Source organism: Vollenhovia emeryi, unplaced genomic scaffold, assembly GCF_000949405.1.
Source record: "Vollenhovia emeryi isolate VEMERY1.0 unplaced genomic scaffold, V.emery_V1.0 DF939120.1, whole genome shotgun sequence".
NCBI lineage: Eukaryota > Metazoa > Arthropoda > Insecta > Hymenoptera > Formicidae > Vollenhovia > Vollenhovia emeryi.
Genome location: NW_011967246.1, coordinates 2,815,377 through 2,839,351, shown reverse-complemented (window position 1 = coordinate 2,839,351; position 23,975 = coordinate 2,815,377). Strand labels below are relative to the sequence as shown.

The following is a 23,975-nucleotide window of genomic DNA, read 5'->3' as shown; positions in this document are numbered from 1 at the left end:
ACACACACACACACAAACATACACACACATATATGTATATATTACACAAAGTATTGTAAGAAAATATTTATAGATTCATATTTATCATTCACAAACTAGTTGTAATTATATATGCATATACATAACTACAGTTATTTATAATTTTATGCACAAACGTTTATCAACTATATAATTCCCACAGATTTGCTACAGCTTCTTACTGTCCTATCGTATCGATAGCATGACGAGCGTACAGTTTGATCATCAGGTGATTAAGTAGCATCATCACAGGGAACTGGTCGTATTCTAGAAAGAAAATGCGCCGTCAAAGGTCTACCGAGCGTAGAGCAATAGATGCATTTTTTATGCGAGCAACAATATTCTTTGTTAAAGATTGAATGGTTTTCCGTTGACAAAGACATTTAATCATTGTCAAATAAGTTATGGATCCATCGATATATCCATTTTGATCGAATCCAACTCGACGGAGTTATGGAAACTGAAAACCTCACCAAAGGACTGCGACTAAATGTTAAATCCAAATTTATTATACGCATATGTATATCAATCTTTTAGAAAGAATTGTATAACAAATACAAATAAAGAAAACATAATTATTTTAATTTTTTACAAAAAAATATTGTTGTGCTCGCCAAAATGTTCGCTTATCGCCAAAATACCTCGCATAAAACTTAACGAGGATATATATGTATGAAATACGTTATCAAAATGGGTAAAATCAACGTCGTCTCATTTACGCGTTCGTAAATCTTACCATATAAGACTGTCACAGGTATTATCGACCAAACTGCCATATTTTTTTGGCGTGCGTTACACGATGCGGTCAGAATTTCACGAAAATGATTCAATACTTTCTCGTTGCGCCGATAACTCTCCAATTTAAGACGATAGCCTTCTTTATCATGAACCTCCACGATAATCTTCTTAAAGAAATTTCCCAAGAGGTATAGGAGACCGATATTTAACTGCGTTAGCAGAGAGTAACCGACGAAAATGAGTGTTTGCTCGGATTGGAGCTTCTCTAGTCGGTCGTAAATTTCGGCAATTGTCCGATGACTGTCATAATTCTGAACGAATTGGAAATTTATTATCTCGTGACTCGGATCGATCTGCTCACTCGTAACTTCTGCTGGTGGAAAGCAGACGGTGGTGTGCATAGCTTGCATCACGTTATCGATATTGATTAGTATTTGCAGAACTCTCGAGTCGCAAAAGCGCGAACTGCGTACTTTGTCAAACATCTTTCCCGTTTGTATCTCTACATCTTCCGGTGATGCTTGCAGGTGCCACTATAAAAGTAAAATTGTCACGTTGTAAATGCGATCTGTACTCAGAATACACAGTAAAAATTTCATTCTTTTGACTGCAATAACATATAAGTTTCTACGAACAAATTACTTTGCAACAAACGTTATTATAAAATTAAAATATTATGCCTCTTTCAGTTCTTCGGTGTTAATTCTTCATTCTTATTTTTCACTCGAGAGAGAATGCAATTCATGATTATTTTATGAAAAACGCAATCTCTTCAAGTTGTGTTTAACTAAAAGTTACAATATACATACGCTTTTTATGATTTATCAAGACTGACATTGAACACAGTTGAAAAATTTGCTTACAACGTAAGATTTTTCCGTCGGCCATTCGATCTCTCTCACGTTGCACCATATCAGCAACAAGCGCTCTCGCGGCTCTAAGTCTTGGTTCTTGCAGCGATCATTGTAGGAGTCGTCGTCGTGCAACTTTTTATTTATAAAATGATTGTTGCTCTTCTCGATTAGCTCTCGGCCGACAATATTGTCCGCGGGATCTATTTTATCTAATCTGCAGTCCTTGAGATATTTGGCAGTGATCATGTGCTTGAACATCATGGAGAGAAAATCCAAAGGAGACTTCCTGAAAAACGTTCTTATGTTATCCGTTATGACTCTGCACTGATGGAACTTGAAGAATTGGCTGCACTGCTCGATCCTCTGTAAAAAATCGTCCGGAATATCCCGCAGGCGGAACATCGCGTTCGCGGGCGGCACGTTGTCATAATAACGCTCGAGCACGGGCAGGTAGGCCGCCAGGTAATCTCTGCCCTTGAAATCCATGCAGACGACGTACATCTCCGAGTTGCCGCCTTTACTGCTCACCGGTTTCGTCACGCTGACCTGCCGGAAGGCGCAGGACAGCAGATACATGAGGCACACGGACTGGTGCTCGAACAGGGTGAAGAGCTTGAGCAGGAAGTTACCGCCCTTCTGCAGGAGGCGCATGCAGGCCACTGCCTCGCACAGATGCAACTGCGCCACGGTGCTCTCCTGCTCGCCGGGCATGCCCGTGCAGTCTACACTGCCGTCCGCGGTTACCAGCAGAACCGGTCCCCCGCCATCGAGGGACTTTGATCTCTCCACCAGAGCGTCCAAGTTCCTCACACTCATGATATCGCCCGTGTTGTCGTCGCCGAAGCACCAATGCTTGAGAGTATGCCTGATGAACCTGTCGTCCGCGACCATTCTGTCGTACGAGTTTCCTTCGCAATAGGGATTCAGAGTGGTGGCCAGCCAGTTCCACCGCACGTCAGGCGCGTTCGTCTTCAACCAGTGGTTCAGGGCGGCCACGAACGCGCCCGGCGCCTCGCAGAGGTGCACGGAGCTGAAGCCCTTGTCGCCGAGCTCGCGGCGGATCTCGTTCAACGGCACCAGGGAGAAGTTGCAAGCGATCTCGTAGAACTTGCACCACGCCTGGGTCACCAGTTCCGCCTGCACTTTACACTTCACCTCGTACACGATGTCGCTCGAGGCGTTCATCCGGCACGTGTGCTGCTGCCACTTGCCGATACTGAAGTCATTCAGGCGACTCTTCACGTCGTTCAGCTTCTCCTTTATCCTCTGCAGTCGCTCCAACTGCCACGGCGCTTCCACGAACATAGACTCTGGCTCGGGCAACGCGTACGTCTGCGCATCCGAGATCGCAAAGTGTTTCTCAAAAATCGACATCTTGGATGACAGAATTGTGCTCTCGTCGTACTTATCTCGCATTGACTTTGGCTGCCTCGGAGGAAATACTGCCCCATCGTCCTCCCTCTCCATTGTCGCGTGTAATAATACAATTCAAAATCACCTGCGCACCTCCGAGCCACTCTTATCTTTTGCGCGCAGTCGTATCAGTTCTTACGATTCGTTCAGTATTCTTCTTGCTAGCAGTTAGCATCCCCTGTCATTGTCTCGCATCGCGCCTGAAAGTTACGGTTGTCTCGCGTCAGGATAGATAGCATCTCGTTATATAACATAATACATCTTACCACACACACACACACACATACACACATACACATACGTTTTTGTTAAAACATTTTACAACACGAAACTAATTCCCATAGAAGTAGCCGTTGCTTAGACGGCTTAGACATGAAATCTATGCGATAGAATTGTGCAACGACGAAGTATAAGCTTCACAAAGCTGCGATAGGAGCAAATTTAGAATGCAATGTAACGATAGGGCTGACAATAGGATATTAGTGCGGGCAGTGTAAACGGCTAATGCATTTAATAGTGCGTTGTTCCTCCCAATTAGACCCCTTGCACCTTCGATCCCGAAAATAAAAAGACCCCGTTTCGCCCGCGCCTCCCGCATTTTGTCCCCGCCGCTCTACCGCCCGCTCCGCTCGAGGCTACGCGTGTGTCTCGCAAGAAGCGCGCCTCGAAGTTCTCGCGCGAGATCGCCAGTTAACAAACGCACTCGGTGAGTTGACAAGGGCGAGTCTCATCGAGATTGCTGCTGGAACACCGAGCGTGGGCGTCTCAACCGATTTCCAAGCTTTCGATTTTGAGGTTAGGCCCGCGCCCGGCATCGTCGCAAGAAGAGAAGATACGAACTCACCCCTCCCCGTGTTAAGCTCGTATCGCCACTGAATTTCGCCGATTTCCCGACGCTTCTTTCCTCAGCCGCTGGTGCGAACCGGTAACGTTAACGAACCAAACGGGACAAACAGATGGTTCCCTTCTCATTCCGCTCGTCGTACGCAACAATCATTTGTGTTTACGTCAATCCATGTTTATCTGCGTCATCCTCCTTTTCGTTCTCTTTGCAGAGAATATCCGAAGTCTCCCCGCACTCGGCAGCAAAGATGGACAGAAAGGGAGAGGAGAGGAGAGGAGAGGAGAGATTGGCAGCGCTACGGCGGCGGCTGCGGCACTGCAAAACTGAAACAGGACACGTGAAATGTTCAAATTTAGGCGCGCACAACGCAGCAGGTCTCCGAGCGGTTATATTTAGGTAATTTATGCTATTTGCATTATTTAAAATTGCATAAACGAACAGTCAGGAGATAAGAAAATAATTTGGTCAATGGAAAATAAGATAGATGTGCAGTATAACGCCCTCACCTTGGATTTTTCTAAACTTCTCAGAATTGGTGGGTTTTTATGCGTAAAATATATTCTGAGAACATAGTACCAGCATATTCTTGACACCAGTAAAAAAAATTCTGTATCATTTTTCCTCACGATAAACAGTTATCAAGATATCGTACGATAAATATTGAAAAAGTTGCCAAGTTTTCTTTATTTAAAAAAATATTAGACAAATAAAAAGTGTTTCAGGCAAAAGTTGTTCCAATTAATTAATAGAAAAAGATGGTATAATAAAAAATGCAGGTTTTCATTTTTTAAAATTCAAGATGACCCTCGTGTAATCTTCAAACGACTATCCAAGGTCAAGCCAATGTTACCATGTTATGTCCCCCTTGAAACCATACAACTTTTGTCTCAAACATGTGTTTCTAAAATGCATAGTTTTCGAGAAATTTAGGGGGTTTCCATACTTTTTCCTTACCCTGTGTACAATAATAGGAATGGCAGAGTTGTGTCGTGAATTTTATTCAGATCTACGTGGACCGTTTCTGTACATTCTGTACATCATCCACCCTTGAAGAATACCTTGCGAATTCACTGTGCTATCTGGGCTCTGTTATGGGCTAAAATCAAGTAAAGTTTCTTTCCTGTTCAACCGGCTTTCTTTTGTTCTCCAAACTGAAATAGCTTCCTCTAAAAATTGAAAATTTTGGGTGCAGGTAAATTATTATATTAAAAGAAAGACAATCGAAGACCAACATAAATAAATGTACTAACAAAATATTCTGTTTCTCAAAAGAGTACTTTTTTTTTACAAAAATGCTTTAATATAATTAAACGTTATCCTATTATCACAAATTATAAAGGTCAGTTGCAACCCGTAATCTTGAATCAACTCGGGCATTATACAGCAACCGTGCATTAAGGGATTAAGTAACAATAAATTGCATTGTTACTATCGTCAGGTTAGTAACGACTTTAACCAATCATCATCCAGGTTTTCAGATACATGGCTAGGTACACACTCTCTGATATGGGTATTTACTAATGTATACAGATCGTCAGCCACATTCTCTGCGGATTCGCTTGTTGCATTGAAGTTATTTGTAATATCTCCGTCGACTAGTACTTCCGTATTTTCCAGTAATGTATTCGCGCGAAACTTCGCGCCACTTGCTACGTCTGATCGTTCGTCGCCGGTTTTACAATCCGTATTTAAACCGAACTCTGCATTTGCGTCATCAAACGCGTCGAGATTCTTAAACGTATGGTTCGTTACGGTCGGATTCGCGAGACAACCGCCGCGTTCATCTATTTCCATAGTATTCCAAAATTCATCAATATCAAGAACGACACTAGGATTAGTATTCATACTTTCGATGTTGGTGAGCCCAGGCTGCATTCCAACAATGTCGGTCTGTTCGACCCGTTCACTCTTAATGACTTCTTCTTCTTCTTCTTCTTCAAAATCAATGCTTTCAAATTCCGACAGGAGTTCAGACAGCAGCGATTTGTCTCCGGGAGTTACGGGTGGCGTGTAGAGCGAGAGTTCCATCAGCGCCAGTGGGGATTTGTCATCCCCTCCGTCGGGACACGGTTGTCGTTTCTCCTCTTCCTCCCAGTTGCAGGACAAGGCATTTCTCTTGAAGAATACCAGTTCCGCGTAACCGATCGGCCAGGGGCACTGAAACACGAGATGAGCCGTGAGCACAAGTGTGAAGGAAGTGTAGGGAGAGAAAATAAGGAACAAGTTTACTTCTTCCGACTCGCATAACCACGTCGCCTCGTCCAAGTTGATCTGAAACGCCTTGACTCTTCTCGTAACGCCCTTCCTTGAGCACAGTGGACAGAAGTTCTCCATTTTCTAATAATCGCAGCCGTTGGCTTACTGCAAAAGAGACGAGGCTCGTTGAGACGCGGGCAACAATCGTTCGCGCGCGAACTCCGTGATTACAAAGTAAAATATACGTACATTGTGGCCGTAAAATATTGTGACCGATCAGGCGCGACCTGTCAAACACCTCCGGTTTCACATAACCGAGCGAGCATGGCAAAACTGACCAAAAACTGTCTTTTCTTCGTCAGCACGTGCTCTCGAGATGCTCGAGATGCTGAGCGCGACATAACCTGCAAACTGCCGGCATCTCTGCCGTATTATTTCACAGGCAGTTGGAATAACAGTCATAATAAAAGGAAGAAGATATTTCAGCTGGACGAGGTCCGGTACGCGACAGACGCACGAAGAACTGGATGCGTCGAAAATTCCGAGAACCGTATACTTGGTGTTTGACACCTTGATCCTCGTGAAAAAAAGCGTTTCTGCTAGGGCAAGGCTATTCTAGCGGGGATCGAAACCCCGACTCGAGAGGTAATTCGAATCGTCGGTAACTCGGGGAGAATTTAAATACCGCATGCGGATGAAATGTATTAAATTTTCTTTGAGAGAAAAGAAGATCCAGTTGTCAATATATTTCAGAAAATGTGTTCAATATCGTGTTTAGATTCTCAAATAGTAATTTTTGAACACATGTGTTCGCGGTGCGCGCAAAGTATCCCGGTCACCCTGGTGAAAATAAAAATTGGAGCGTAAATCGAACGTAAGGGGAGAGTGACACGTAAACGAAATATGTAGGAAGCGTAATTTGGAACAGCGAAGCGTAAAAGAAGCGTTCGAAGTTTCTTTCACGCTTCGCTGTTCCAATACGCTTCCTACACATTTCGTTTACGCTTCTGTCACTCTCCCCTTACGTGTTCGATTTACGCTCCAAATTCTATTTTCACCAGGGCAGCAAAATGTTAACAGATTGGCAGCAGATTCATCAGAAATCCACACCAAAATCGTAGCCCTCCGTGTCCGCTTTATTAATTTTTATTAATAATTTAAAAACTAAGCCAAAGTTTTGCAAAAAAGAAACGTTGTTTCAGAATCTCATTCTGAATGCACGTAACTTCAAGGATGAAAGATTATTTTGACCCTGTATAGTAAATGTACGCGTAATTATATATAACTGCATATAATTAAATATAATTGTATGCATAAAATATAAAAAAAAAGAGATAAGATAAAACTCTTGCGTTTACGCAAGCCTAATACAGTCTTTTTCTGACATTAAAAATACGTTTACTTAGTCGTCGGATATATTCAAGTCGTTGAGCCCATCCACGAGACATTAGTCGCTGTCGGATCAGCTCTTTCGCCGGCTCACCCCTTATATTAATGCGAGATAAGTTTTAGTTGTGAGAAAGCCTAACGCGAGGTCGCGGCAGCGAGCGGTATTACTAAGACAGCACGGCAAATTTGCAAGGTAATCTTCAAGTTTTCTCTTCCCGTTTGAATTGTATTTCTTTAAGAATACACAAAAGAATACGATAAGAATAATTCGGGAAATTGCATGCACTATAATGGACTCCCGAGGAATATATACTTCAAGACGAACAAGACGATTCTGGCTGGTTCTTTTAACAATTCTTCAGATATTCAGTTTTATAATTCCGTAGGAATTGCTATTCTTTAAGATGAATTTTTTTATGAACTTCACCTTTGTGCTATTTGGAGCGTACATTACATTTGCAGTTCTTGTGTGATCTTTTTAATAACTTTTGTTCGAAAAATTCACGCATCCATAAAGTTATTATCTTTTCCTGTTATTTTACGAAAGTTGTTAAAAGCACCTGTGTCAAAAAACAATTACTTTTTAACCGTACGCGTCTGCAGAATTCACAATCATTACCTCTGCGTTATTTGGGATGACAAATCGACTGCAGAATAAGATCTGCCATCTCGTAAGCATTTAAATAATATAATTCTGCGCGGTCTTTGTCGCCAATCTCCCACTATAATTATCTCGATTCTGTCAGCAAAACACGAGTTTAATGTAGACACAGATGACACCGGATCTGTTCGATATCTGAACAAATGTACCAATCAGTTATTACCGCGGGCGGTCTGTTTACTAGGCGGTCTCATTTTCCTCCATCTTAATAAACGTAACTGTGATTCGATGTGTATAATAAAAGTTCGTTAGATTTATCAGAGTCCCGGGCTGAGAGGACACCGAGAAGTGTTGACGCAGCCGTGCATTTACACAGTGGTAGCCTCTTGAGCGTGTCCCGGAATTGTTGTCCCCCGGAATACCGATGAAAGTGACTTTCTTCATACTTTCTCGCTTCTACCAGCATCTTACGTTACATACACAAGATCAGTTTTCTACCGTCCGTCGCGCATTTCAGACCCACCGTGTTTTCCGCTAATGTAACTGATGTACGAGGATCGTTACATATATATGTGTTATATATATATTGCATTCTTATAAAAATAATACTCTTGCAAAATAACAAGAGTCACTGTTAGATATTACAAGTTGTCGCGTAGCACAGCTAATAAATAAAGAAATAAAAAGAGGCAAGTTTGTGGAAATCTTTAAGAAATGGGAATCTTTGTACGACCGATTCTGGGAATTTCGGATTCCCCGAAGGAGGTAAGATATAATTATTGAGATAAAATTGCCGTATTGAAGACTCGGAGAGATACCTCTTGGAAATATTTCATTGAAGATATAGTGAAATTTTGCTGCGATGTGTTTGAAAATCTCCCTCAATTGACTCCGTTTCATTGTAATCTCATTAATATTTCTGTAAAAATTCAAGGAGAAATTATTTCAAAATCTTTTTACTAAAAAGTGACACAGCCCAACAAACACCAAAGTAACAGTTACATAACGTCAATATAAATGTCATATAACACATGCCTGCTATATTCCATTTGCATTGATGTTATGTAATTGTTACTTTGGTGTTTGCTGGGAGTTAAATTCAATAAATTGCATATTATTGTTACTTTCCAGCAGTATACTTTAACTTTCCTTACATTCGCGGTATTACATTGAATTTCACAAGGAAAATTACAATTCATTTTCAGATACCTTCAGTAAGTTTTCAATAACTTCTTGCTTGATCGATTTCGTACTTACTTTCGGCAAAGTATTTCTATCACGGTATTCAAGGAGTATAACGTTGATGAGAAAAAAGGGATGAGATTGATGAAGAAAAAGGGATGTATTTTCAATTTAGATGCAGGTAACAGCGAACAACGTGTTGTCTCAAGCGCATCACGTGTCCAGAACGAAACGAGGACAAGCGATCGGCTCCGTTCGGGGATTTCGCGGATGCACAATTTGGATGACGGGACTTTCCGGTGCCGGGAAGACTTCCATCTCCTTTCAGCTTGAAGAATATCTCGTCTCTCAGGTACATCACGACACACTCGACTCGTTGCTCTACATTCGTGGTATTTATTCGACCTTATTTCTGGAAACAGGGGATTCCCGCGTACAGCTTGGACGGCGACAACATGCGCACCGGTCTGAACCGCAATCTCGGCTTCAGCAAAGAAGACCGCGAGGAGAATGTACGTCGCGTTGCTGAGGTCGCGAGACTCTTCGCGGATGCTGGCATCATTGCCCTCTGTAGCTTCGTGTCGCCGTTCGCGGCGGATCGGAAAATAGCACGAGAAATTCACGAGAACGCCAGTCTGCCCTTCTTCGAGGTGTTCGTCGACGCGTCCCTCCAGGTCTGCGAGGCTCGTGACGTCAAGGGGCTCTATAAGAAGGCACGTCAGGGTATCATTAAGAGTTTCACCGGTATCGACCAAAATTATGACATACCTACCGAGCCCGATCTCATCGTTAACACGGAGATGGCGACGGTTCAACAGTCCACCGACATCGTCGTCGACTTTCTCCAGCGCAAACATATTATACCAAAGGTGTACGAATTTAAGCAATCTTTTCTGGAGTTATTCGTGAAGGAGGATAGATTGGACGAGGTCCGGAAGGAGATGGAAACTCTCCCAACTTTGGAAATTGGGAAGATAGACGTGCAATGGTTGCAAGTTCTCGCTGAAGGATGGGCGGCGCCTTTGAAAGGATTTATGAGAGAGAACGAGTATCTTCAAGTAGGTTTAAGCCTATCCTATGCGTTCCAACCGAGGGTAAACCGCTGAGGGCATTGTGCAAAACAAGATAAAATAAGACGAAACAAGATAATAAGATAAACCCACTTGGGGTTAGTAGGCATTGGTGTAGATAATTTTGGTCAGCGGTTTACCCCTCGGTTCCGACTTATAGGCCGGTATTCATAGTCGGGTCTTATTCAAGACCGTCATGAATTTACCTAAAGATGCTGTATGGAACATTTCATTGGCTACGAAGTATCTAAAGATGATCTTAAGACGGTCTTGAATATAAAAAAGAATCCGTATATCGAATACATCGTTTTTGTTTTTAGGTGCAGCATTTCAATTGTCTATATGAAAACGGCGTGCCGATCAATCAATCGATTCCCATTGTTCTTGCTGTGAGCACCGCTGACAAAGAGCGCTGTTTCGAGGCGGCAGCGCTTGTCCTGAGATATCAGGACAAAGATCTCGCCGTCTTGCGCAATCCCGAATTTTATCTCCACCGCAAGGAAGAGCGTTGCTGCCGTCAATTCGGCACAAATAATCCCGGGCATCCCTACGTCAGATTAATCCGTGATTCTGGCGACTGGCTGGTCGGTGGGGATTTGGAAGTGCTCGAAAAGATTAAATGGAATGACGGGCTGGATCACTACAGGCTGACGCCTAGCGAGATCAGGATTAAGTGTCGGGAGATTGGCGCCGACGCCGTTTTCGCTTTCCAACTGCGAAATCCGATACACAACGGACACGCGTTATTGATGCAGGTGGGTGCGCTGACCCTTTGCGAAATTCTTCGCGCGAACGGTAGTGCTCGTTCGTTACTCCTATCATATCTCATTGTACCTCAGGACACCAGGAGACGTCTCGAAGAGTATGGCTTTAAGAAACCAGTACTCCTTCTTCATCCTTTAGGCGGGTGGACTAAAGACGACGACGTCCCCCTGCCGGTCAGAATACAGCAGCACCAGGCAGTCCTCGAGGAGGGTGTCTTGCACGAGGACACTATTCTCGCTATCTTCCCTAGCCCTATGTGTTACGCCGGTCCCACAGAGGTACATATTTCTTCCTACACGTTTTGTTAAACCATGCGTTACGTGCAACACCTGAAATATGTAACGACTGTTAGTGTCCAACTTAAAAAAGGCTCAGCCGCTAATTCGCATCCTTCAGGTGCAGTGGCATGCCAAAGCCCGTATGATCGCAGGAGCCAATTTCTATATCGTCGGAAGAGATCCCGCCGGCGTTCCTCACCCTGATGCATCCGCCACGCCGGACGGCAATCTTTACGACGCCACTCACGGCGCGCGCGTCCTATCACTGGCGCCGGGTTTGCAGAATCTCGAAATTATTCCTTTCAGGGTAGCCGCTTACGACACCAAAGCGAAGAAAATGTCTTTCTTCGAGGCCGAACGGCAGCAGGACTTCGTCTTTATATCCGGTACCAAAATGCGCAGTAAGTTTTTATACTGTTCTTACACATTTTTCTTATCCGTTGGTTTGCATAATTTTATATTATTCTTATTTATGAGTATACGCACGTTTATCTCCACAAGACTTGTAAAAGTATTTGTTCTTTCTTTTTACGTTAGATCTGGCCAAAAATGGTGAAGATCCTCCCGAAAGATTTATGGCGCCGAAAGCATGGAAAATTATCGCGAAATATTACCAAACTGCACACACGTAATCGACAAGCAAACGGAATAAGTAAAGTTTATATATGTACAGTCTTACATAACTGATATTGTATAAAACATTATAGATTTGAATAACGGACAGTAAGATATAATAAAATAAAACAAAGTATACACGTATTGTAAAAATAATGGCACAAATTTTGCATTTTCTTCTAGTCTATTACCTCTGGTATATCTTTATTTATTGCATCGAATGACACGGAAGGACATTTTGTAGCTTAAATATACTCGACAATCAACCGAAGGTTGTCGATAGAAAATATTCTGCCATTATTCCGGTGTATCTGCAATATAATATCCCACTGTTCTTAACTTAATCTTTGTGTCTTATTATGAAAAATAAGTATTTGTTTGAGTAAATTAGATAATAAAAGATACTGTCATCTGCGCTCACCTTCTTCTTCAGAGTCGGAGATTCGGGTAGCCTGAAGTGAGCTTTGTTTCGTTAATGTCCGGACTAGGCCACGTGGTCTTGGCGGCGGCGACTGCTTGTTCCAAAGTGCCTCCAGTTGATCAAAATGTTGAGATTGTGCTAAAGCGGCCTGCTCAGGACCTAGGCCAGGTTGAGAGCCGGCTAGACCTGCTTGGCTGATCTCCTCCATCGACGCGCTCACGCTAAAACGACGCTTCAATCGTTCCTCGATACTCGAGACTATGATACCTGAAGATAAAATGCAACAAATGTTAAGTTAAACCCTTCCTCCGATCTTACATAAACAAGCCTAAGAGATCGATCCCGATCTCCAAATGATATTAGAATTATATAAAAATGATAACCTGATGTAAGATGTCCATACTTTCGCTGCCAGGTATAAGTATCTAAAGACACCTCTTTCTTCAACAACCTCTTGGCGGGTCGCTTTGGTCCTGGTGGTCTCAGATCCCGCGGCGCCACATATGACGGCAATTTGACGTATTGCGCGGGAGTATTATGCAGACATAAAATAGGCATGCACTTGTGCTCCAGCAAATGTACCGCCATCCTGGAGCAATCGGTAGACATTTCAATTCCTAAAACCGGTACGTGTAGCATAATGGAGCTGAGCGGGGTGCCCTTTTTCGTATCCCAGACGATAAGGCTCTTGTCCTCGCTCCCGGAAACGGCCAGAGTACCGTCGCCGGAGAGACGCACGCAGGTCACGTAGCCCAGATGGCCGACGAGAGTATGCAAGTCGGCGCCGGTGTTGATATCCCAGACGATCAAATTGGCGTCCCTGGACCCGGAAACCACTATGGACTTGTCGAGCACTGCGACTGCTACGCAAGTCACATGATCGGTATGACCAACCAATACTTGGGAGAGTTTACCGCCGGCCAGTTGCCAGACTTTCAGGCTCATATCGCGGGAACCGGTGATCAGGTACTGAGAATGCGGCGTTGCTACCAGGCACGTGATATCCTGCGAGTGCGACACCTGATGCTTCTCCTCGGGACCGGCGCCTAGGCTAATTATGCGCACCTGGTTATCGCTAGATCCGCATACCGCATATCTGCAATGATGGATTGGTTGAGCTGAGGCATGTTAGTACGAGCGTGTCTTGAAATACCGAAAGTTTGAAGATATATAGAAATACGAGGAGCGAATGGTGAAACCGGATAAGAAATACTTGGCACAGAGAAGTATAATCAGTCTACTACAAATCCTGTTTCCTCACCTCATATCGGACGCAACAGCGAAACATCGTCCAGGTCCGCAAACGGACTGAATCAATGTACCACTGTCTGCTGCCCAGACCCTGATAGAGCCGGCACGATCTGAGCTGACCACTCTTCTCCCATCCAGCATAGCCGTAACGGCAGTTACCGGTGCCTGATGCCTGAATGTAGCCACGACAAGTCCCAGGGTTAAACCCCACACGCGTACTGTCTTATCCTCGGATCCTAAAGAATTTACGTGATTTATCTAGATACGTTAACAGCGAATAAAGGTCAACTGGCAGAAGAAAAAAAAACATTTCATAAAAGCCCGCACCAGATGCGACAAAGAGTCCTGATGCGGAAAATGCAATGCAGGTGATGCTAGCTATATGTCCTTCCAAGGTGGATAACAATTCGTGAGTGTTGAGCTGCCATAAATTGACTAAGGAATCGACACCACCGGTGACCGCCATGGCGCCATCCCTGGAGATGTCCAAGCAGGATATCGGTGCGGTATGTGGCTGCAGAGAATCCTGTTTCCCGGGTTTCTGCGGTTTCGGCGGTGGTTCCTCACCGCGGAAACTCCAGTAAGTCACGCGACCTCCTCCACCGGTTATCAGAAAATCATCTTTCTCGGTTACCTGCGAGAGATGAAAATGGAAATGGCGTGATCGAAATGGAGTAACGAGGAAAACTCAGTGGTAAAACGTGTTAAAACTAAATAAGAAAAAAGCAGCGTTGAAAAGTAGCGCAATTTTGCGTTCACTCACCTTGACCGAAGTAACGTTTGCCGATGGATTAGCGGGCAAGGTCCTGATCAACTTTCCACTGTGCATATCAAACACGGATACTCTGCCTTCAACACCGCCGGCGATAGCTCTTCTACAATCTTTCGCCAGACAGAGACTCTTAACTGGCCCTTGATGTCCCCTGAGCGTGTGGATATCCGTGCCCGTTGCCAAAGATCTTAGATAGAGCTTCTGATCTTCGCAAGCGGCTAGAAGAAAAACTGAGTCCGCGGACACATCTAACATGATCACCGGAGAAGGTAGAGCAATACTGTTGAGAAGACTGAAGCTTTCCAGGGACCAAAGACACACAGTTCCGTCGACTGAGCCAGAAACCAAGACTTCTCCAGCGGAATCGACTCGAATAGTGGTGACGGGGCCTCGATGATGATCGACCTTCATCAGGACTTCGCCAGTGAGCAAGCTCGTAGCGATAATTCTCGAATCTTCACCACCGCTCACGATAACGGAGTTGTTAAGCGCCGTAGTTAAAGTGAGGATCGGTGCGATATGCTCGCAAATTCGGCGCTTCATAACGAGATCCTTCATGTCCCAGACGATAATGGAGGTGTCCTCGGAGCCGGTCAGCAAATACTGCGACTGATGGGTGATGGCTAAACACGAGATTGGGCTGGAGTGTCCTGGTACGACAAAAACAGGATCTATTAATGATTATTAATGAAAACACACTTGAGGAATCCAGAATGGAGAAGAAAATATTGTTATAATGCAATAATCAGTATCAATTTCTTCCAAACTGTACTTGTCTCTTTACCTTTGAACGTATGAACGAGCTGACCGGACATCACGTGCCATAACTGAGCATCCCCCTGCGGTGGCACGACAACTACATGCTGGCCGGACGGTGCCGCTTCGATCAATTTAACTCCCTGAGGACACGTAATCGCCCGGATCTGCAGTGGCAGAGGCGGTTGTAGCCATCCGTTCAAGGGCACGAGCAAAGGCGCGGTGTAACCGTCGCACCAAGCCATAGCTGCTAAGACCATTCTACTGACCTTTTGAAGAGAAAAAGAGTAAACCTTTCCTGTGAATTAATAGCTTTCCTTATGGAGAGAAAAAGAATAATGAAAAAACAGGACTCACAAGATCACCGCCGTCTTCGGCAACCGGCCTTAACCAGCAGATAAGCTGCGCAGCGAGCTGAAGAGGATCTCTGGTGAGGACGTCGCTGGATTTTCTCACGGCGTAATACACGAGCTCCAAGTCGCGCTCGAGGAGATATCGCCTGGCGTGTTCGAGGACGCATCGCAGATAGCTCACGGAGATCATCTGGGCACTCGCGAGAAGAAAGTCGAACGCGCAGACGGCGAGTTTCTTCAGCTTGTCAACGTCGGAGGCGCGCAGAAGGTGCAGCCAGGCTTCTTCAACGTGACGAAGTGTGTACGTGACATCCTGCGTTTGCGGCGTGCTTTGAAACGGCGTTTCCTTGACGGGTGGCGAAGAGGCTGGATTCTCCGGTGATTTGTCGGAACTGTCGTCGACCTCCTCGGAGAAGAAGAGACCGGCCAACTCCGCGTGGTAACCGCGAGAAACGTCTTGATTGGAGAGATACTTTCTGAGTGCGACCTCGCGACACTGGCCGCGCCAGGAAAACATTAATCGACCGCTCATCACTCGTACCTGAAATAATATTTTGTAAAATAATAATTTAATAATGCAGTACGAATATAATGCGGCACATGGCACGGAAAATGTGGTATTAAAGCGACTATCCGTATCGATCCAACTTACTTTGAGCCACGGCGCAAACGTCCTCCTGACTAAGCACCAAGTCGCAAAGTTAAATTGACTTTCGTCCAAGAGCAAAGGTCCTTCTCCTCCGGTAGGCATAATCAATTCGAGTATTTCTGTCTCCGACAAGCCGTACTCGGTGCAGGCGAGAATCGAGGCGATCCGATTAGCCGCGCCGAGTCCGACGAGGTCCTCCAAACGCTCGAGAACCTCATCGACGCCTGGCGTCGCGCACACCCGCCCGGAAAGATCAACAAGAATGTCGGGGCTACGTAGACGGTCCTTTTGAAGCGGCGTGAGGCGCATTCCCTCGGGCGGGAGCGCGGAAGTGACGACAAAGTGAACACCCGGAGGGAGAGTGAGCGGTAGCCAGGACAGGGCGGCGACGATGTCGCACTCGAGCGGATGAAAGCGATGGAGGTCGTCGAGGAGAATAATTAATTGGTCCGGAAGGGGATGTTCCTCCAAGCGGCGTATAATGAGACTGAACCAATTGTTGAGGTAGAGTGGGTCGAAGGAGGCGTCTCGCGGCAGATTACCGTCGTTGTCCCCGCAAAGAAAGCCGACGTGCTGGCAGAGGATGCGGAGCAGCTCCAGGCTATAGGCGGACCGAGGTGTCGAGGTGCACAGTCGGACGACACGGAGCGTCGGCGTCGAGAGCCAGTCCGGCGAGTCCCGGTAGACGCGCGCAAGGACAGACGATTTTCCAGAGGATTTCGGCCCGTAGATTAGAATCGGCCCGTGCTTGTGCTCCTTGCCTGGAGATTTACACATCAGATCCAATTGCACGACATGTATTCTCACGCCTTTTACACCGTCCTGCAAAGAATACCTGCAAGGATAAGCTGTTTAACTCGCTCCACGGTCTCGTCGCCCGCGTCGGCCAGCGGAATTTCTCGAAGAAGAGCGAAGTGCGCCATACTCTCGGCGTAGACCTCCTGAACCATTTTCTTGCGACTCTTGATCTCCGGGTCAGCTTCGACGGACGCGTTCACCAGCTGCTGGAGCCTGTCCAGTATCAGCTGCCGGAGTCTACCTAGATACTCGTCGTGCGCGTCACAGTCGGCATCGATACCGCCGTCACGGTGCTCCACGTGAAAATTTACAACATTTTCGTGGGGCAAGACGGCCCGGATGCGGGTCTTGAGATCCTCGGCGGCGGCCGCGCACCTCGGCGCGTCGTCGCCCGTCCACTCGCGAATCACGGCCATTATTCCCAAGCCCTGCTGGTCTAGATCTGATAAGAACGTTCCAACGATTATACCGTCGATGAATTATTAGTGCTCCTACACGTGCCGCCGCTGCGTGGCACTTATATCTGCATAGCGATTGAAAGGGGTCTTCGAGGCTCGCTTCAAAATGCTTTTATCGCGTCCAAGAGAACTCGGGGATGAATAATTTCTCCCGATACCGGGATTTTAATCGCCGTACGTCCGGAGATTTGTAATAAATTCGAGCCAGCGGGAGCTAACGCGCGGCTAAAAATATCCTCGAGCACCAATTAAATTTTCTAGCTGGAAACGAATTAGCGCGGCATTAGACGCTGCACAAAGCGGCTCAATTTCCAGACCCTTTACGTGAAAGCCACTTATAACGTGAAACGCGGTGGGTGTGCGAAACACATTCCTTTGCGAACGGCCGTCGCGAACGTTTGACGAGGAGAATAATTTAAACGGCGCACGATGCTTGACCTAGAAGGTCGGGATCTCTATCTATTTTCGGAGGAGAAAGCTCGATAAGTCCACAAATTCAGTCGCGAGTCGCGAAATACGACATGCCCGCAGCGGCGTGCCGTCGCACGAGAGTCGATCAAATATTGACAGCGACGGAGTGACGGTATCCCGATCGGTTATTTATTTACGAGCTCGCAGAAATGTGACGTATCGTACACGAAATGAACATGCCGGAGCAGCGGCGGCCTTAGGCTCATGGCAGAAAACGATCCGTAAACGCTTAAGGCCGACGTCCCATGGAGCGGAATACGCGGAAGCGGAATCAGCGGATCGCCAAAACCGTTTCGACGGAATTTTTTTAAGACTTCTATCAGAATGATCTCCATGGGACGCCACCCCAAGTCTATCTTAGTCGTAGACGTAAAGCAATAGTTTCACGACTTAAATTTTTCTCTGCCTTGCCTTACGATTCGTAAACGCTTAAGCCTGTCTTAGTCGTAGACGTGAGGCTAGGCAGAGAAAAACTTAAGTCGCATACAATAGAGTTTCACGACTCAAGTTTTCCTCTGCCTTGCGTCTACGACTAAGCCAGGCTTAAGCGTTTACGAATCGTTTTCTGCCATCAGCCTTAGAATCGCCTCGACTCCAATGTCTCCCCTAGTAGCACAGTGCATTGGCTAAACGTTGGTCCAATGTCGGTTATATTAGCGATGCATTGGTCGATATTGGTCATGGAATAAATGTAAATATTGCACGCTAATAATTGTACAGTGTCTCATTTTAAATGATCCACGCAAATATCTCCAAAAATATAAAAGACGTGGAAAAACGTTTCAAACAAAAGTTGTTTGGTTCGAAGGGGGACATAAGGCGGTGCCATTGACTTGACCTTGGATAGTCATTTAAAGGTCACGTGAAGGTCACCTTCAATTTTTTTAATGGAACCCCCTATCGTTTATTATACTATCTTATTCTGCTAACTAATGTGACCAACTTTTGTCTGAAACATCTTTAGATTTGCCTAATACTTATCGAGATATTCAAGAGAAAATTTATAGCTTTTTCAACGTTTAGCTTATGATATCTCGATAACTGTTTGTCGGAGGGAAAAGCAGTACGGGACTTTTTTACTTAATTTGATCTCAGAAATATGTTGTTGCAATAGTGTTCCAATTATTGAAAATTTTTGTGTATGTAAATCTTGTGTTACAATACACGAAAATTTTCAATATATTATATTGCAAAAATTATAAGTGCATTGGCCAATATTTAACAACGTGATAAGAATATTTGATACAATATTAGACCAATATTGCTAAATAAGAGAAGACCTGGACCAATATTGGGAATACTAGATTTACATTATCTTCCCAATATCGCGCCGATGCATTGTGCTAACTAGGGTCGGGGACTACGAACAGCCTCGCCACTCACTTAGGCCGTGGTCCAGCTGCCGTTCCGCCGTGCTCTTTAGGATGTATTTCACCTCCTGGTTCTCCGGCTGCTCCGCGATCGCGCGCTCCGCGGCGGCCCTCAGCGCCTGGCGCAGCCCCGGCTCCTGGTCCCGCTGCCATTCCCGCCGCGCGGTCTGCACGCTGTTCACACACGCAGCTTATGACGACTCAAAAAGAAAGGGTCGAAGATACGATCGGGGAGAGGTAGGGAAAAGGGGGGAGAGTAGGTGGAGAGATTCTAAACATCAGCGTTACCTATTTGCATTCAAAACATAAGAGTGCCCATTGTGCTCGTAATGATCTTTAAGAAGAGCGCAGTGCGCGAGAAGCGTTCGGTAGGTAGCCTCTTTCAATTCCGTTGGTACCCACCCTACGGTATAATTTGTTCCCGTCAACAGCTGAAAAGGATAACAAATGGAGAAACGTGTCACTCCTCTGCATTCTCGGGGCGTACCGGGAGGCATGTATATGTGTATATGTGTGTGTATGTGTGTGTGCGCGCGCGTGTGAGTGTGTGTGTGTGTGTATGTCAGAGGGAGGTAAGACAAGAGCGATGCGACGCGACGCGAGAATGCGGCGAGGGCAAATACGCGTGTGATAAGGCGCGCGCGCAAAGGGGTTGTGTGACACGGCGGTATAACCCGTGGCGGCTCACGGGGAACCTCACTCACCCCCGCGAGATGGAATGTACTTTAGCGAGGAATACTACATGCGTGCCGGACCGTCGCATAATGACTCTTACACTGAAAAAAAATGTTCGCTACCGTAGCTAATCATGGTTTGCTGAAAATATTTTGTTGCCATCCCTGGTAGCACAGTGCACTAGTGCATTGGCTAGACATTAGCTAAACATTGGCCCAATGTTGATTACATTAGAAATGCATTGGCCGATATTGTCCAACGTAAAGCCAATGTTGGCCACGAAATAAATGTAAATATTGCGCGATAATAATGATATAATATTAGATTTATGTTGGAAGTGCATTGGCCAATATTTAACAATGTAACAAGAATATTGGTCTAATATTGATACAAGATTAGCGAGAAACGACTCGTCGATCGATGTCGAAACGATTTCGAATCGGCGTCGTATCGACGAATCATTTCCCACTGGGATCTTACAATATCGGACCGACATTGGGAATACTGGATTTACATTATTTCCCAATATCGCGCCAATATATTATTGCGCTACCAGGGACAACTATAAATTTCTAAAGCGCAGCAAACGGTTTGCCGTCGCGTCTAAATACAATAGGCACAGTAACAAAATATTTGGCTATCGCAACTAAATATTAGCTGTCCATATTTTGCAACTAAAATTTAGTTACCACATGTGGCTTTTAGTTAAGGCAGCTACGCTTTCTTTTCCGTGTAATTCCATGATGAGAGACGAGAAGTGTGGTACGCCGGGTAAACAGCGTCGCGGGCGTTCCTTACCAGGAGGAAGCATCCCCTGGAGTGTCGGTGGGACGCGCTTATCTCCTCCAGGAAGTATTCCGCCAGGTGCGGATCGGCGTCCGGGTCGTCGCCGCACCCGTACTGCATGTCCACCAGCAGCACCTGCGCAGGACGAAGCAGACACTTGGCACGCGGCTACGATGAAGAATAAGGTAAGGTGAAAATCGGCGCTTAGCACTGACCTCGATCCCCATATCGTCGTAAATTGACTGCAGCTCCGGGCCGACCGCCTCCAGCAGCTGCTTGCGCTCCTCCGGGAAGTCTAGCCGGCAAAATTGGCCGAATGTGAATTCGATTTCGCGCTAATAGAAGCACTCTCGTTCTCCGTCCCTCTTCCCGATCTCCCTACGCCTACGTGTTGCCTCACGTGCGCGTGACGTCACCGCGATTGAATTTTGCTTATTACGCGGAGTATAACGAGGTGCAGCGGAGCAATATCCCCCGCTGGATTCTATCGGGAGCCGGAAGTGTGTCGCGCGGACGTTCGGCAAAACGCTGCGCTTCGTTCAACGGAGCGTCCCTACCGAGGGGGGAAATCGCTGGCCAAAATCTTGTACACCTGATGCCCAGTGGGCATTACTTTACCCAGAGAACGTTATGTCGTCTTAAAGACATATGTCTCATACAAATCTCATTATTCTAATTTCACAAACTTTTCTACTTTTAACAGCTTTCAAAAATTATCTTAGCAAATGTCACAGACGCTTTAAACAAATGTATTAAGTGAAACTTCAAAGGTAACATAAACACTATTTGACATACAATCATTATTTTATATTTTTATAAGACGTCACGAAGACATCTTTTTGACAATGTCTTAAGACTCTTTTTCTTCTTACGTTTTATAGACGTCGTTTAGACTTAAACATGTCTCTAAGACGTCGTTCAGACATGCATGTTGTCTGGGTTGCCTGGGTATCTTACTTTATCTTTACAATGCCCAGACTAATGTCCAAAATGCCTAGCAACGCGCAGTAATGCCGCAAGTCTGTAGGCCACGATGTCCCCAGTGGTTTTCCCCCCCTCGGTCCCTGCGGACGGGCACACACTTACCATCCCTCTCGCCGGCGATGAATATCTTGATGAGCCTCGGCGCCGGCAGATGAGCGGGGGGCGGGCCGCCCTTGACGACCCCCGCGATCAGCTCCACCTCGAGATTCATGCCTTCGCCGCGGGGATCCGCGCGTGTACGAGATGACGATCGCGTCCTTCGCTCAGGCGACGGTCATCGCGCGGGATCCTCACGCGTTCGACGGCGGGACCGCGCGAGCAGACGCCATCTCGCTCCGAAATTAAGTTAATTCTCTCCCTCTCTCGCAACGTTACGTTGCCTATCGCCGGCCCTCGCCGACACACCGGTCTCTTCGGAGACTTGGATTCTTCTTAAGGACACTACTACATGTATATATAATATATTTCTTTTCTCTCTCTCTCTCTTTAAAGTTACTTAGTTCCCTGTAGAGAATGCGTATCCTTAAAATCGTAAAATCTCTTCTCGGACGTTTCGATTACAAGCTCACCCGATTGCCTCTCGCCCCTGCCGTACGTGCGCGTGGACCTCGTACGGCCTCACCTTCTCTCTCGGACCCTCCGACGTGCTCCCTCGAGGATCTCAAAATCCCGTGGGATCTCGGAGTCGTCCGTCTGTCCGTCCGTCTCGAGTCGGCGCGGATCTCTCGGAGATGCCGGCCGCTCACCGATTTTTTGGTTATTGCCCGCTCAAGGTACTCGTGTTGCTCGATATATGTATGTATACTTTTGATCGATCCGGCGATCAGTAGTCAATTTTTATATATATATATATATTATATATAATATACAATGATCTCGACGCTCTCAACAAATGATATATAGAGATTGTGATTTCTTCTTTTGATCTATACTTTTGGGTGTATATATATATGTATATCTGTGTATATATATAGCTGCTCTTACGTGTATATATATATCTATCTATTATAATCTACTTATGTCTTAATTCGGTGACTACCTAAGAAACTACGATTGTCTTCGCCTCCGGGACGCAGCGAGCGTTACATCGGTCCGTCAATCGCTGCTAGGTGGCGCCCACGCATGCCTGGCGGGCTCATCGATTATCAAGCGACATAAGATCGACCGCGCGATCTCGATCGCCCAGCCGCCCCCTCGGTCAGTCCGCGGCTGTCCCGAGCGCGCTCATTGGTCGTTGGCCCGCGCTGAGCCGCGGCGGGCGGACACGGCGGCGTCGAGGGCTCGTGGGCGAGTGTCGTGGGCCTCTGCTGTGCCGCGGCGGTTCTTACGTTCCCATTTTACGCCGGGCGAGGACCGTCTGCAAGAGGAGAACTCGGGAGACACGCCGGATCGTCGCCGACGGGGCGGTCGAGTCCGTCCCGTCCGCGCGCGACGCGAGGGCGCGACAACGGGTGGAGGAGGAGAAGGAGGGGGCCGCCACCCCCTCCGGCGACGGGGGAGGAGGTTGAGGAGGAGGAGGAGGAGGAGGCCGGAGAGAGTTCCGGCGACTTTCGCGCGAGCGCGCGAGCGAGCGGCGAGGAACCGCGCGGAATCGATCGGGCGTTTTCTCCCCGTCGAATTTGGGCCGCACGCGCGCGCGCGCTTTTTACGCACGAGCGTTTTGAGCGCTCTCTCTCTCTTTCGTGCGTCTGTCTGTCTGTCTCTGTCTTTCCGATGCGTATCGATCTCTTCTCTCTCTGTCTCTCCTGCTTTTCCTCTTCCGCCCCGGTCGGCAATCGACGCTGCCGCGCGTTTCACGGGAGAAGACGCTCGTCCGGGGGGAGCCCGAAAATTTACGGTTTCGCAGCCAGAGACGCAAAACCGACAGAATATACGCGTGTCGCGCGCGACGCTACGCACGGCGAGCGAGCGGGCGCGGGGCTCGGCGCGTGAACTTTTGACCCGTCCCAACACGTGGCTGAACCCGCGCCGCCCGCTATTGTACTCCCAGGGGGGGATGTCGACGTTATCTCGGCGGAATCGCGTCGGAAGCCCGCGTCGGAAAACGGCCCCGCGTATCGCGAGGCAGGTGGGAGGGGGAGGGAATGGAGCATAGAATTCAGCCCCGCGAGATAAGAGGCGCGAGGCGCAACAGTGCCCCACAATGGGAGCACGCGGGCGCGCGCGCGCGCGCTCGGAATCGGGCGGGAGATGCGGGACCGCCCGGCGGCGGAGGTTCTCGGGTCGCGCGGGACCGAATTGAACCCCCGCGGCCCCGCCGCGAGACGA

The 23,975-nt window shown here is 46.8% G+C and overlaps 5 protein-coding genes across 7 annotated transcripts; 1 reads left to right on the top strand and 4 right to left on the bottom strand.

Moving 5' to 3' along the window:
- Positions 1–51: 51 nt before the first annotated feature.
- LOC105570574 (cap-specific mRNA (nucleoside-2'-O-)-methyltransferase 2) lies at positions 52–4,073 on the bottom strand. Its single transcript, XM_012027886.1, has 4 exons — positions 3,868–4,073; positions 1,620–3,223; positions 755–1,289; positions 52–285 (listed from the first exon to the last, which is right to left on the bottom strand). Exons 2-4 carry the CDS (start codon positions 3,075–3,077, stop codon positions 197–199), a joined length of 2,082 nt encoding a protein of 693 aa, XP_011883276.1. The 5' UTR covers positions 3,078–3,223; positions 3,868–4,073; the 3' UTR covers positions 52–196.
- A 125-nt stretch (positions 4,074–4,198) lies between these two features.
- LOC105570576 (bifunctional 3'-phosphoadenosine 5'-phosphosulfate synthase 2-like) lies at positions 4,199–12,119 on the top strand. Of its 3 annotated transcripts, none has more exons than XM_012027890.1 (7): positions 4,199–4,263; positions 9,411–9,587; positions 9,658–10,293; positions 10,626–11,060; positions 11,145–11,348; positions 11,467–11,749; positions 11,886–12,119. In XM_012027890.1, the coding sequence occupies exons 2-7, from the start codon at positions 9,411–9,413 to the stop codon at positions 11,978–11,980; spliced, it is 1,830 nt and encodes a 609-aa protein (XP_011883280.1). In that variant the 5' UTR covers positions 4,199–4,263; the 3' UTR covers positions 11,981–12,119. The 3 variants fall into 3 exon arrangements, with proteins under 3 accessions (XP_011883280.1, XP_011883279.1, XP_011883278.1); XM_012027889.1 differs by lacking the exon at positions 4,199–4,263 and adding an exon at positions 7,444–7,645; XM_012027888.1 differs by lacking the exon at positions 4,199–4,263 and adding an exon at positions 8,430–8,818.
- On the bottom strand, positions 5,124–6,656 carry LOC105570575. The gene is made up of 3 exons (XM_012027887.1): positions 6,313–6,656; positions 6,097–6,228; positions 5,124–6,024 (listed from the first exon to the last, which is right to left on the bottom strand). Exons 2-3 carry the CDS (start codon positions 6,199–6,201, stop codon positions 5,302–5,304), a joined length of 828 nt encoding a protein of 275 aa, XP_011883277.1. The 5' UTR covers positions 6,202–6,228; positions 6,313–6,656; the 3' UTR covers positions 5,124–5,301.
- Positions 12,120–12,140: 21 nt separating the features above from the next.
- Positions 12,141–18,253, bottom strand: LOC105570570 (NACHT and WD repeat domain-containing protein 1). Its single transcript, XM_012027881.1, has 10 exons — positions 17,001–18,253; positions 16,169–16,926; positions 15,521–16,057; positions 15,192–15,432; positions 14,399–15,057; positions 13,963–14,269; positions 13,646–13,871; positions 12,768–13,480; positions 12,385–12,651; positions 12,141–12,274 (listed from the first exon to the last, which is right to left on the bottom strand). Exons 1-10 carry the CDS (start codon positions 17,377–17,379, stop codon positions 12,261–12,263), a joined length of 4,101 nt encoding a protein of 1,366 aa, XP_011883271.1. The 5' UTR covers positions 17,380–18,253; the 3' UTR covers positions 12,141–12,260.
- Positions 18,254–19,170: 917 nt separating this feature from the next.
- On the bottom strand, positions 19,171–22,662 carry LOC105570572. The gene is made up of 5 exons (XM_012027882.1): positions 21,810–22,662; positions 20,939–21,018; positions 20,736–20,858; positions 19,551–19,693; positions 19,171–19,436 (listed from the first exon to the last, which is right to left on the bottom strand). The coding sequence occupies exons 1-5, from the start codon at positions 21,916–21,918 to the stop codon at positions 19,253–19,255; spliced, it is 639 nt and encodes a 212-aa protein (XP_011883272.1). The 5' UTR covers positions 21,919–22,662; the 3' UTR covers positions 19,171–19,252.
- Positions 22,663–23,975: the final 1,313 nt, after the last annotated feature.